This window comes from Manduca sexta, unplaced genomic scaffold, assembly GCF_014839805.1.
Source record: "Manduca sexta isolate Smith_Timp_Sample1 unplaced genomic scaffold, JHU_Msex_v1.0 HiC_scaffold_3558, whole genome shotgun sequence".
In the NCBI taxonomy this organism is placed as follows: Eukaryota; Metazoa; Arthropoda; class Insecta; order Lepidoptera; family Sphingidae; genus Manduca; species Manduca sexta.
In genome coordinates, this window is record NW_023594639.1 from 1 (window position 1) to 13,050 (window position 13,050).

Below are 13,050 nucleotides of genomic sequence, written 5' to 3' on the forward strand. Positions count from 1 at the left end.
ACGGACCTCCTCGTACTCTTCCAGATAGTTCGCTAGGAGGTTGTCTGATACCTGAGGTGAAAAGAAATTGACATTTATGCTTACGTACACATAGTTATTGCATTAGTCAGAAACACATCTAGACATAACTTCGTTGAGTATACACTCCATGCTGTTAGAGCAGGTCTGTACTTTTTATAGATATTGATACTACTGAACTCTTTAATTTGAGTTCAATATCTTTTAAAAATAAAAATGGACAACAGCTATATATCGGATAGGTTTCACGATTCGCTTTCAGTTATTAATGAGATAATATCCACTACAACTGACCGACACAATTCTGGAAACTATCAGATAATTTAAAGAACAATATTCTATACAGATGAAAAGAAACGGTAAAAATAAAGCCTCACGTCAAAATCAGCATCGTTGAAGCTATACACGGCGTTGTAGCCGAGCTGTCGGAATCGCTTCCTGGCGATGAGCGTGCAGTGGAAGAACGACACGCAGAACAGCAGCCGGCGATACTTGGGCGTCGCCTCGTCGAACTTGTCCTCGTTTATGTTCGCGAATATGCGCACCATATTACCTTTCAGACCCTGGGTAAAGGTAACAATTCAGCTTTAGGACTATTGCTGGAGGGGTTTTTCTGGATCAAGAGCCCGATGATTTACTGGCTAACAAAATTAAATTTATCTAAACAATTCAAGCATGTAGTAGAAGATGCGGGCTAGTCCATTGCAACAACAGCTATATAGTAATTAATATACATATACTAAAAGCGATTAAAACTAAATTAACCTCATTTTTTCAGCTACTGGCAAACTGTCAGGGTCTTCTCTCACGGAAATAGACATAAAAGGAACCATCAAAACCACTCCTAGTTTCCAGGATACGCGTGAGACAATCGCTATACAAACCTGCGGCGGTTCCGTGGTCATCTTGATACTCCTCTGCAGTATGTTGAGAGGAAATTTATCATCCGGCATGGAGGTAAGCCAGAGCCGGAACCGCGGATGGATCTTAGGATTATCAGTCCTCGCAGCGACCCGAGCCACTCACACGCCAGGTGGCAGTTGGCCAGGAACACCCAACCACCTTCCTTCATACCGTGGGCTAGCATCCTGGACAAAAATTTCCAACAATTGGACAACGCAACTATTCAAGGTCAAACCCTAGCATTCCACACTTTCTATTTCTTATGTCATACATTTTGGAAGGTGAAATTGAAAATTTTACCGAAGTCTATTAGGCCCAAATTTGTAAAAGCTACTGTTCCAAATAAGACAATTTACCTAGCCGCCGTAGGCTCTTGTCCTTACCCAAGACTGAGCGACTGGAACTTGTCAAACATCTTCACGTCGACGGCCAGCTGAATGAGAGACGCAGTGGGGTCGACCCCAGGCGATAGCACGAAAGAAGAGACGTCTTCCAAGAGGACTCTTCCCAGGCAGCCTACAACAATAAGGACCGACATACTCTCATCTCACTAAGTACCCCAAAGCATACGAACGATGCTAGGTTTTAGGATGCGTCCAAATTCAACGCATGCCTGCGAATACGCGTGTTTGCGCGATGCTTCCACGGACACTGCATTCGCGGCGTATTGGTCTGGTTTAGAATTACACAAATAGTGCAGACATTTGGAATAGTCTATTCTATAGAATATCATATCATAGAGGTGAATGACTATGAAATAGTTACTATGGTGGTGGATTTGATCCTCAGCAAACCACGTGGTATACCTTGATGTCGAGCACGGGCGGCTCCACGTACCGCGGGCCGAGGACGTTGATAATGAAGGTGGTGATGCAGGCGGACACGCGGTCCACGCGTCAACGACCGAACGAACAGGATGCGCTGGAAGTCGTTGCAGATGTCGTTCCAATCACCTGGTATGCACATTACCAACGTTTCATGATTATGTCAAGTGATGCCAAACTGCGGGTCATTCAACAAATGGGTGCTGTCCCAAACATTCACCATCAATGTAATCGTTGACATGGACCTTTAGCCCGAAATGTCTCTTTGCGTTCCTGAAACATCCATTAAACAATCAGCGTTCTTCTAGAAGTTAACACTGATAAATTAACAGCTTGATCACCAACTGTCATGTGACACCATAAATACACCAGTCCTATTTATATTACGGAAATATAAGAGGCAGCAAGAATGTAAGCGTACGTACCAATGAGCGGCTGCAGCTCAGGCTCGGGGTTGAGGTACCACTCGCGCCACTCCTTGCTGAACACCTCGAACGCGTCGATGACGCCGTGGAAGCCGGGCAGCTTGTCCAGCTCCGTCACGTTGTCCCAACACTCGTCCGGCATCCAGTCTGGAGGCAAAACGATTATAGCCTGGATGTGTCATTACAAATACAATACACTTAAAGAATAAAGATATTCATATTTTTTTTTCATTCTGTTTTTTATATCATCGTGGTGCTGTAGAATACCAAATTTCCTCTACATCTAACCCAAATTCACAAAAGTAATAAATACTCACAGAAAAGTATGAAGCAACCTCCCTCGCTCTACTATATTCTTCTTCCCTAATTTTTCAATATATCGTCAGTTCTTTTATCCATTAACCATAGGCCCTTTTCTCAATCTACCATCTATGTTATGAAATACAGTTTTGCTTACTAGTGGGGTTGTCCGGCTGTTCAGACCTGTCGAGCACGACGCCTCCCTTGAGCAGGAACAGGTACTCGTTGATGTTCATCTTGCCCATCTGGAACAGGATGCGCGACACCATGTGGAACGACAGCAACAACTTGTGTCGCTCGAACAGGGCTCGGCACGTGTTCCTGGGAGGTCATGTTATTTTGGTATTCAAATATAAGAAAACTATCCATCTATAAATGTTTAAAGACATGTAGGTATTTTTTTGCTATCCACAACGGTATAATTAATACATTCAATGATACATTTATTGTACTTTGAAAACATAGCTGAGCTGTTTTAAATAGACAGATCAGAAGCACAAGCATTAAGAAGATGCACAGACATATAAAGATGAAATCAGCCCAATGATGTATTAATTATAATTAAGCAAAACTCACTTGTACACAGCATAAGTGTGAAATTCGTTGAGGTTATTGATGCGGTCCTCCAGCTCGCCCCCCTTGGGGCTGCGGTCAATGGAGTACGTGAACAGGTCAATGTACGCGTCCAGGGAGAACTGGTACATCGGGTCGATGCGCGACAGGTCATTCAGTGCGAAGAACAAGACCGATGCACGCACTGCTACTGGTACGTAGCCCTGGGGATAAGGAAACTTTGTATAACACAGCAATAACATTGAATGAAATAAACATACATATTGCAGCAGAAAAATGTCATATGCACTGTGCTTAGTAATACAGAGGTTAACATTCTAAAGTCTAGTAACACTACACATAGTGCTGATAACCTGTCTAGCAGTGTCGATCTCCCGCTCGGTCTCCTGCGAGGTGATGAGAGCATCCTTGACCTCCAGCGAGGTCCGCTGAGAGGTCTGCAGGGTCACGAACAACTCCTCGTTTTCTAACAAAGGCACCTGCGACTCGTACATTATGCGCAGCAAGTCGTTCTCGAGGTCCATCTGGCAACAAAATGTAAATATAACTAATATTATAGTCACTTTTATATATTGTTTCCTTTAACGTTTCTAGAGAAGGTCTCAATTCCATAAAATACGGAATGTCCTACCTCGTATAATTTCTTTAAAAATTGACAATGCACCACAATATAAATTTCATAATTCAAATTCGACTATGACATGAATCAGATCCTCCCAATATTTAAAATAATTCATCAGGCCACCACAACCTCCAATATTATGGATATTTGATCGAATAGTATTGATATTTCAACCGGAACATGACACGCATCAAACCCGCGTATCCACCATCAGCTGTAAGAGTAGAGTGCTCACCAGCGTTTTCTTGTTATTGGCGATGGTCATGACCAGGTTGTCCTTCATCTGCTCGAGCTGGGGCCGTTCCTTGCGGACCACGATGCCGAGCAGCTGTGACGTCAGGCCCTGCTCCTTCACCGCAAAGTTCACCATCGTCGTCTTGGTTAACGTCTCCGGAGTGTATACAGGATTACCTGGGAATCACTTCAGGTTTTATAATGTCTTAGAGGCCAGATGAATAGACGCTCCCACTGGCCATTCATGGGTTTTAAAAACGCCAAAGATACCATAAAGCCGTTACGTTATGGCTCTTTAAGTGACTTGTCCAAATACAAGAGCACTATTTCTTAAGTTGGGTTACTAGCAGTGAAGGATATAATTTTTTAATAAATTTATAATGACGGTGATTCTAATAATGGTTTATATCTACTTCCCTCTTAAGAAAAAAGACAATTATATTGATTACTCCCATGAACTACCACAATAGCTCACCTAGTTTAGTAGTCAAATACATTTTAAAGTCTTCATTGTAGGGGACCATCTTCTCGTTGAACTTGATAACCATCGAATTGCCTATCTTCACAATAGCCTTGTCCAGGATAGGCGCTATGGACGGATCCAGGACCTCGCCCACGTTCTGGACGATGATCGGCTTCCCTTCAGTCAAGCATGTCTCCATGACTTTTAGGTAGTTAGGTTGGCCGAAGTCAACAAGCTGATGATGGAAATTAATTCTTTATTTTTATGATCTTATACTTTTTAATAAGTAAGCAATTAAAAAACAAATGTTTATTTCTTCCATAGGGTTAAAATTCACAGGTCATCTATTTAAGTATCAGTACCAGCGCCTATGAATAAATGAATATCCACATTAGGACTAGGAAAGTGATATTTATTTGAAACACAAGACTATAAACAGCTGTAAAAACCACAATCAAGTCAACTAGCACTGAATACCTGTATGTCGTTTTGCTCCTCTAGCCTGGAGATCCAGATGAGCGCCTGACCCTGAGGGTCCACAGCCAGTGGCCAGCGAGTGGCTCGCACCACGATAATGCCGTTCTCAGCACTGAAGTTATCATCTGAACAACGTTTATTACGTGTTACTAAGCCTTAACCGTCCCTCTGCTTACATGAACTTTACTTTTATATACAGAATATAGAATTGCAACAGGCTGTGGTTTAAAACTATCACTGATACAGCAGATGTTTAAAACAAAAGGAGCACAGGCTCTTCTGTGCACCAGTCTACGTAGCAAAGATTTCGTTTATGCATTGGAAGAATATACAGATCAGTAGCACAGTACTGCATTATGTACAGATATAAGGTAACTTGGAGACTTAAAAAATCAAGATGGTGGATCTCACCAGGTAACCCCATATAGTTCCAATCCCTGAGGGTAGCGTCGTCCAGCAAGAAATTCTTCATGCTTAGGTCCATGGTCACAGGCACGGCTTCGTTGTACACCTACAGAAATGCATTAGAATAAATCAAAGGATAACAAGGAGGTTTAAGGAGTTACTTACTTTTTTTTAGGTTACTAATGGCATTTGACTGGTGGGATATAATCTAAAATGGAGAAACAAGGCAATTTAGGAGAAGGGGTAAAAGAGTTACTTAGTTCTGTATACAGTGACAAAGACACTAGTAGTAGGGTACTGCCAGAGTACCTGCCGTTCAGCACTGAAACTGCAACGGTTCTAAGTAAGGTAGGATACAGCAAGGTTGGTATAGGACGTAAACTCCTCGCCTATCTTAGACAATAAAAATAAACAATAATACGAGATACGACAAAACCTGGTGAGGCCCCATTACATGGATAGCAACCAAGGAGTTTATGTAATTCACCTTGCTTTACTGCTAACGATATCGGCAGAGCCGTGCACCTCATTAAACCAGTCGTCCATCAATGCCTCCCGGTACTCGGAAACGAAGGGCCCGAGGTACGCGACGAAAGCCAGTCGCGATGAGGGCAGTCGCCGGGCAAGTTGTCGAACTCCTTGTCCAGTCGCTCCACCGTCTGCTCCCATCGTTCCCTCTCACCTGGCGATTACATTTATTGGATCTGTTTCCCAGACTTCAAATTAATCCGACAAACATCCATACTGAGACATAGGCTCTGGCAAGTCAGTGGAAATTACCCGAGATGAGCGCCTCCGCCCGCTCCAGCTTGAGCTGCAGCAGCTTGGACTTGCGCTCGAGCTCGTCCTTCTGCGCTACCTTCTCGTCGTACTCGCGCTGCAGACGAGCTATCATTTCGCTTAACTCCCTCAGCTTGGCGCGTGCCTCCGCCAAGATCTGCTGCTTCATGCGGAGCGATTCCAGGGCTTCTTCTAGACGTTCTTTTTTGGGCTTTACTATTCTATAGAGAAAATGTTTTACTAGTGAACTACAGACAAGGATAAAATGTAGTCGACCGCAAACTAGTTAGCTTTGAACCACAAATTGCCTGAAGCAAGATCAGTCAGCCACAACCTAAGCATTGGACCACACCTTTCACCACAAACCGTAAACTCAATCCCCACGGTACTTCACTCTAAGCCAGCCTCCCAGTCCCAACACTCACTTGTAGACCTTGCCGTACTTCTCGATGGCGCGGACCCACAAACACAGCGACTTGGCGGCGAGTGAGACGGTGCCCACGATCTCCGGGTCGAAGTCCGGCTTGGCGGTGTACGTGCCGATCTTCTTCAGCGTCTTGTCCGAAATGTTGTCCTTGTCGAACTCACGGAGCCGGTCCAGGAAGTACTGGTCGCCGAGCTGACGTTTCGCCTCCGCCCATGTCGGCTCTTTCTGTCATAGTAGTGAGTCGATTACGTGAAGAGAAGCAAATTATAATTTTACTATGTATTCAAACTAAAATAAAAGGGAATTATTAGGGCAGTCATAATCAATACCCCAATAAAAGATAAAATTACCAATTAAAAACTATTTTGGTTATCGGCAGAAATATTAAGACTTTCGAAACTATGACCAGTAAAGAATGTTGAAAGGCGCTTTGTTACTTGCCTGTAATAAGATAAGTACTGCTTCCAGCACCATCTCGACCTTCTGCGGGGGCTTCGCGTAGGACTTCACTTCAGTGATGTCCTTTTTGTTCAGAGCGTCTAATGCCTGTAATCAAGTATTATAATAACCTTTTAATTCCCTTTATGTGAATCTGCTAGATCAATACTTTTTCGGCTCGAAGCTGTATGCTACTAGTTGCTGTTTGCTCGACGTTTCTCATTCATTTCTGTGTTACTGTTTCAATAGCTTGGCTGTGATCTAGGCATTGCCAAAGTTCATTTAAAGAAATGCTTATCATCAGGCTGATCACTAACACCCGTTATATACGATGTCTATCTCAACCTTCATCTCGATTCTTAGAATTAACCAATCAAAATAATTCATACATAAGCATATTGGAAAAATCTTTGTTCTGATTGATAATTTTTTGAGATTGATAGCAAAAAGCGATCGGGATTGTTTATGGCAAATGGCGGCAATTCGTTTTCCCTGTAGCAATAAACAACTCTTTGGTACCTTGACGGCCTCGTCGAGGGCGGGCATGGCGCTGGCGAGGTCGCGCAGCGCGGCGTCGGCGAGCTTCTTGCACTGCACCTCCTCCTCCTGCGTCTTCTTGCTGCGCGCCGCCACGCTGCGCTGCTGCTCGTCCGCGTTGCGCTGCTGCACGTTGATCACGCCCATGTACTCGATGCACTGCTCCGTGTACTCCGCCACTTGTACCTACGGAATTGACTAATGAACTCAATCTATCTATATCAATACTATTATATAAAGCTGAAGAGTTATTTGTTTGTTTGTTTGAACGGGCTATTTTAAGAAAGTACTGGTTCAAATTGATAAATTCGTTTAGTGTTGAATAGACCATTTATCGAGGAAGACTATATTTCTATGGAGACAATTTGAGACCCTGGGAAGAACATAGACTACTTCTTATCTTGGGAATATATAGAAAGAATATTATCCCATAAAATTCTTCAAAGCGGCAAAGCCTCATGAACAAAAGCTAGTATAAATTAGCTAGTCATCCACTATTATATGTTTTTTTTACAACGTCACAGACTTCATTATTATGAGCAATGGCAACCCCAACGACCAACAAAGCACTGCACTGTCTCATAATGAGTTGCAATTACAATAACTTCCAATCCAGCAGCTGCGGACATAATTATTGTATTAATGCCTATACCAAGATACCGACTGAAAGTTCAACATGACTCCCGAATTTAAAACAAACTATTATCAATTAGAAGCATCACCTGCGCCACCGCGAGCTCCTCAGACATCTGCCCCACCAGTTTGGTGGTCTCCTCCACCTTCCCCAGGCCGTTCCTCAACTTATTCGCTTGCAACGCTACCTCGTGCCGTTTCATTTTCAACATTCTGTCATAAATTTCATGTCCATCATAAATAATAATATTATACCGATAGTCATGCATCTGGTCAAAAAGATCATGATTTGTGGGAAGATATTCTCTCACAGTCCGGTAAGAGCATGTGGTCACAATGTGAGATAGTCTTTCACCCATCACATCCTCAATTTCCCAAAAAGCATACAAGTTACGGAACACTAAGCCAAACCAACTTTACTGTGAATAACAAAAAATGAAATCGTCTTCAAAAACCACTCAAACCCAAAAAATAATTTCACATAACCATCATCTTTTATCGAGCGACTCAGTATTAATTCAGTTCAATATAGGTTCCTAAACTCAATCGAGTTATTTAGTACTATCATGCCATTAACTCACTATCGCATTTGAGTCGGAACTTGATTAGGCGGTGACGTATATTGGTCGTGTTTGACGACATCATGGTACGAAATAGCGAACCAGTTCAGTTTAGGTCTCGTGGGTCCTCTCTTGGCTTGCCGGCAAGCCCGACAGCCACATGACATTACGTGTGTCACGGAAAAAACAACCTTATTATGTAGTATATAAGGTTATATTCCCGCGACACACGTAAATGTCAATATCACGATGAGCGGACCCAGGATGAACTGAGTCGGAATAAGAGATGGTAGGCCCCCAGGTATATATTGGATACCAATTTTGGAGTCAGTGCCTAATTAAAATTGGTAGTTAAGCTAGATAAATACATTAACGAATATACGAAAACAATGTGCTGCCAGCGTATTACACCACCATATAAAATGGCACTCACTCCTTGTACCCCGACACGAGCTCCAGGTAGTTGGTGGGGGTGACGTAGTTGGTGCGCCGCATCTCGTTCCACATCTTCACGGAGTACTTGCCCACGGAGGAGTGTATGAGCGACATGATGGACGCCACCGACGCCCGCAGCGTGTCCTCGCGACTTTCCACCAGCGATTCTTTGCGTCTCACCTGACATGCAAATAGCTCATAGCGGTACAAGCGTTATGCAGAACACACGAGTATTTTTTTTTATCTGTTCTTTTAAACAATTTCTACTATACTAGCCCTCTATTGTATACTGTCCTACTGTTTACGGACCTCCTTTACTATTGAAACAATTTAGTCCTTAGTCCACCACGCTTTCCTGGTGCTTTTACTTTAACAATTATACATAATATTATAATACAAACATGTCTATATAAATTACTTGGTTCATCTTTATAGGCCTTACGAACACTTACATTAAACCAAAATTGAATAAATAAATCCATACTCTTATAAAAGCGAAGGTGTCTTGAACTAATCACACTTCCTTAAACAACTCACCCTGGGTCCAGTGATGGAAGCCAACAGCTCGACCCCGTCCAGGAACTTGTAGGCCACCTCGAGCAGCGCCTCCCGCGGCCACTCCAGGAACCAGTTGGTGGTCGTCGCGTTGATCAACGCTGGGTACTGACGGATTCTGTTCCTATAGTAGTAAATATAATGGATGTTACAAAATTCACTTAACAAAAGTTAATTAATCTCAACTGACTTTTAAGCAAGTACCGTAGCAACTCAACGGCCAAAAAAAAATAGGCGATCTTAATCGATATTTTCGTATCGATTTCGATAATTGACTCATTGGAATAAAATCTGGTTACAACGATCAGGTTACTTAATTCAATAAATGTATTATCTGGATAGATCTGGAGATGGCTAATGGAATTATTTATAAACATGGGGTGCTATTTTTTTTATCAAGAGCGCGACCAAGTGTCTTCGCTAAACCCGTTGGTAAATGAAAAAATGCCCAAGAGAAACATCTCCGGACGGTCGGCACAGTTATGCCGGCCTGGTTAATTGCTTCTTCATGCACCGGTTAAACTAGTTTTTTCAATAGAACCTACCTGAACTCATCCCCAATGGGGCTGAAGCACAGCACAATGTGCATGTTGGCTCTGACGCGGTCCACGAGGAACAGATACACCGACTCCGCCGTTTGCATCAAGTTCGCCGCTTTCATTGGTTTCTCTAGACTCGATTTTATCTAAAGCAAAATATCTAACAATTAAATAAACGCTAATCGTTGTATAAGACGTACAAATGCAAAAAGTCCTAAATAATAAGATAAACAAAAGAGCATTCAACATTTAATGTCTTATACTTTAGCTAGTGAAAATTATTGGAAATTTGTAAAAGAGGCGTCAAGACGCAAACGAAATAACATTGATCGGTACCAACATCTTCAAATTCATCGGGCTTTGTACAGATTAGTGACCTCCCCACTGCTGAGCAGGTTGTTGATGATCTCGGTGAAGGTCTCCTCCACGATCTGCGTGTCGCAGAATATGAACGTCGTCTTCTTACAATCCACGCCGCACGCCGTGTACAGAACCTGAGGGAGAGTAGTAATTAGTAAAGCAGGGCCGGTGAAGGAAATCAAAAAATTTATTGGCAATATCAAAAACGTGCTAAAACGTATTCAACACCAAAGACCATTGGTATCATATACTATAAGCAATAAACAGATTTTAATAAATTGATTTGGGTTTTCCACGAAGCATGTGAGCCGTAGAGAATAATGAGCGATTTTGTACCTTCAAATCCTCACGGAAATCCTTCACGCCATATGTCTTTGTGACGACCACTTGGAATGTGTTGCACTCGGATATGTACGAAGCTATACGAGTTAAACTCTGCCGCCCGGAACCACCTGATAATTAATATTATTAATAAAGTACAATTAGCAACAGTCCATTGAACTTTCAGTACTTTCAGCGTCGTCAGCGCCATTTAATCAATCGTTAATTAAGAGATTGAATAAGTTAGTCATTCAGTGGGATACTAATTGGTTCAGTAATTATTATTAAGTGGTTTAGAGTAATAGAGCATTAAGCGAGTGAGTGAGTCAGTCAATTAAACAGTGAGTCAACGGGTCAGTGAGTTAGTGAATTGATCAATGAGCGAGTGAATTGATCAGTGAGTGAGTGAATTGATCAATGAGCAGGTGAGTTGATCAGTGAGTGAGTGATTTGATCAATGAGTGAGTGAATTAATCAGTGAGTGAGAGATGGGTGAACGAGTGAGTGGTTGTGTGACCGATGCCGACGCAGAGCAGGTTGCCGCGCGGCTGCGAGACGACGCGCACGATGCGGCACACGTGCTCGATGGCCTCGCGGAACAACACCAGCTCCATCTTCACCACGCCCGGGCAGCTGTTGTACTCCTCCATCTGGTTCGCTATGTATCTGCAAGCATCCATATGTAGTAAACGCTGACATTTTGCAATCCATGGATGTGCGGTTGCTACCTTTAATGGGCAACAATATTACCTACCAATATAGCTACTACATTGTCTAGTTATACTATTGCCAAAAATCTATAATATAAAATGCAGTCTCCAATCCCAAATACTACATTTGGATTTTCTTGTTCATTTCTAACCCTCAATCTATTAAAAAAACTTTTTTCGTTTAGACTATTATTAAAACTTTCCTTACTTCCTTAGCGCGACCGGATCGTTAAGATCATCATACACCTCGAAGGGGTTCAAGAAGTGTCCGAAGATGGGCGGACTCTTGGACGGACACAGCGCGTGGAACGTCAGCTCAAAGTGCTTGCCCAACATGTCGCTCACAAGGTTCATGAACCAGTCGCGGTCCCTAAAATCATGAGGGCCATGTTGTACACTAATTTGTTTATGGAATGAATTGGCCAACTAGACTGGCTTGATATTATTTGTCTTATAATAAAATAATATTGTTTTCAGTCAACACCAAATGATTATATTACCAATATGGATCAAGTTTTTCTTTTTCATTACTTTTGAAAGGTTAGACGAGCTTGTCGTTCGCCTGGTGGTAAGCGATACGACCGCCCATGAACAGTACAAACACCATCCAACATATTGAATTACAAAGTATTGTTTGGTATTCCACGGCGCTCGCCATCCTGAGACGTGACATTTTAAGTCTTATTATGTCCAGTAGTTATACTAAGTTAGCCATATTTTTACTAATTGGAGTCAACCCATACATGCAGCATACAATACTGTTTCAGAGTATTTCTATTACTCTATACTTACTTTTCCTCAGTGAGTCGGTCACAGAACACTCTGAAGCATTCATGGATCCAAAGCCGCAGGAACCGCGGCTTCGTGTTTGTATAATCTTTGTTACTGCGTAGAAGGCCCTGGAACGAGACAACCCTTTTTTAAGCCTAGCAAGATGGTTTTATTGCATTTGGTTGTAAGACGAACAATCTAGTTTGTATTTATAAAATTGACTACGAGAACTTTACTTCAACTAATTAGTCTGTTCTGTGACCATGAACGCTGCAAAGCCTTCGAAACGTCAGGGAAAAATAAAAACTGTGATAAAATCCGAAAACTAGTTTTATTTCGATGTCTAACATTCGCCTAAACATAAGAAATCATCTTTGGCGTATTGATTAATTTGGGTAGTTTAATGCTTACTTGATCCCCACCAACTAGGTCAAGGTAGTTTCACCTAGTACTATTTATGTGGCAGTTCATACAATAAAGATAAAGATGATCATCAATACCTGAAAAATCTTGGATATGTCCCTGAGATTGAAGAGATAATGCATCTTGCTTGGCGTTGGTAGCAATTTCGCCACTATGTTGTTGAACATGTCTATCGTAGCCGTGAGGACCACTTTACCTGGAAGGTACGAGTTTTTAATGCAACGTTACACTAGAAGTTATTCCACAAGAAAGCTGCCAGTTGCCACTTAATGGACTTACACCAGATTGCAGACAGGAGCTCCATAACCTTTGTTTTT

General features: G+C 42.3%; 1 protein-coding gene across 1 annotated transcript; it reads right to left on the minus strand.

Annotated features, from left to right (window-relative positions):
* Positions 1-6: 6 nt before the first annotated feature.
* On the minus strand, positions 7-12,974 carry LOC119193046 (dynein heavy chain 2, axonemal-like; the record flags this gene model as incomplete). Its single annotated transcript, XM_037446743.1, is given in 33 exon segments — positions 7-51; positions 396-581; positions 903-1,018; positions 1,021-1,106; positions 1,278-1,401; positions 1,404-1,437; positions 1,728-1,817; positions 1,819-1,874; positions 2,171-2,317; positions 2,628-2,791; positions 3,047-3,246; positions 3,397-3,567; positions 3,901-4,076; positions 4,375-4,597; positions 4,840-4,964; positions 5,251-5,350; positions 5,770-5,853; positions 5,856-5,926; positions 6,025-6,245; positions 6,450-6,676; positions 6,893-6,997; positions 7,409-7,612; positions 8,149-8,272; positions 9,053-9,234; positions 9,592-9,733; positions 10,155-10,294; positions 10,489-10,509; positions 10,511-10,642; positions 10,845-10,960; positions 11,347-11,495; positions 11,748-11,909; positions 12,332-12,438; positions 12,811-12,974. Coding segments are annotated over 33 exon segments (4,320 nt in total), but the record flags the coding sequence as incomplete, so codon positions are not given.
* Positions 12,975-13,050: the final 76 nt, after the last annotated feature.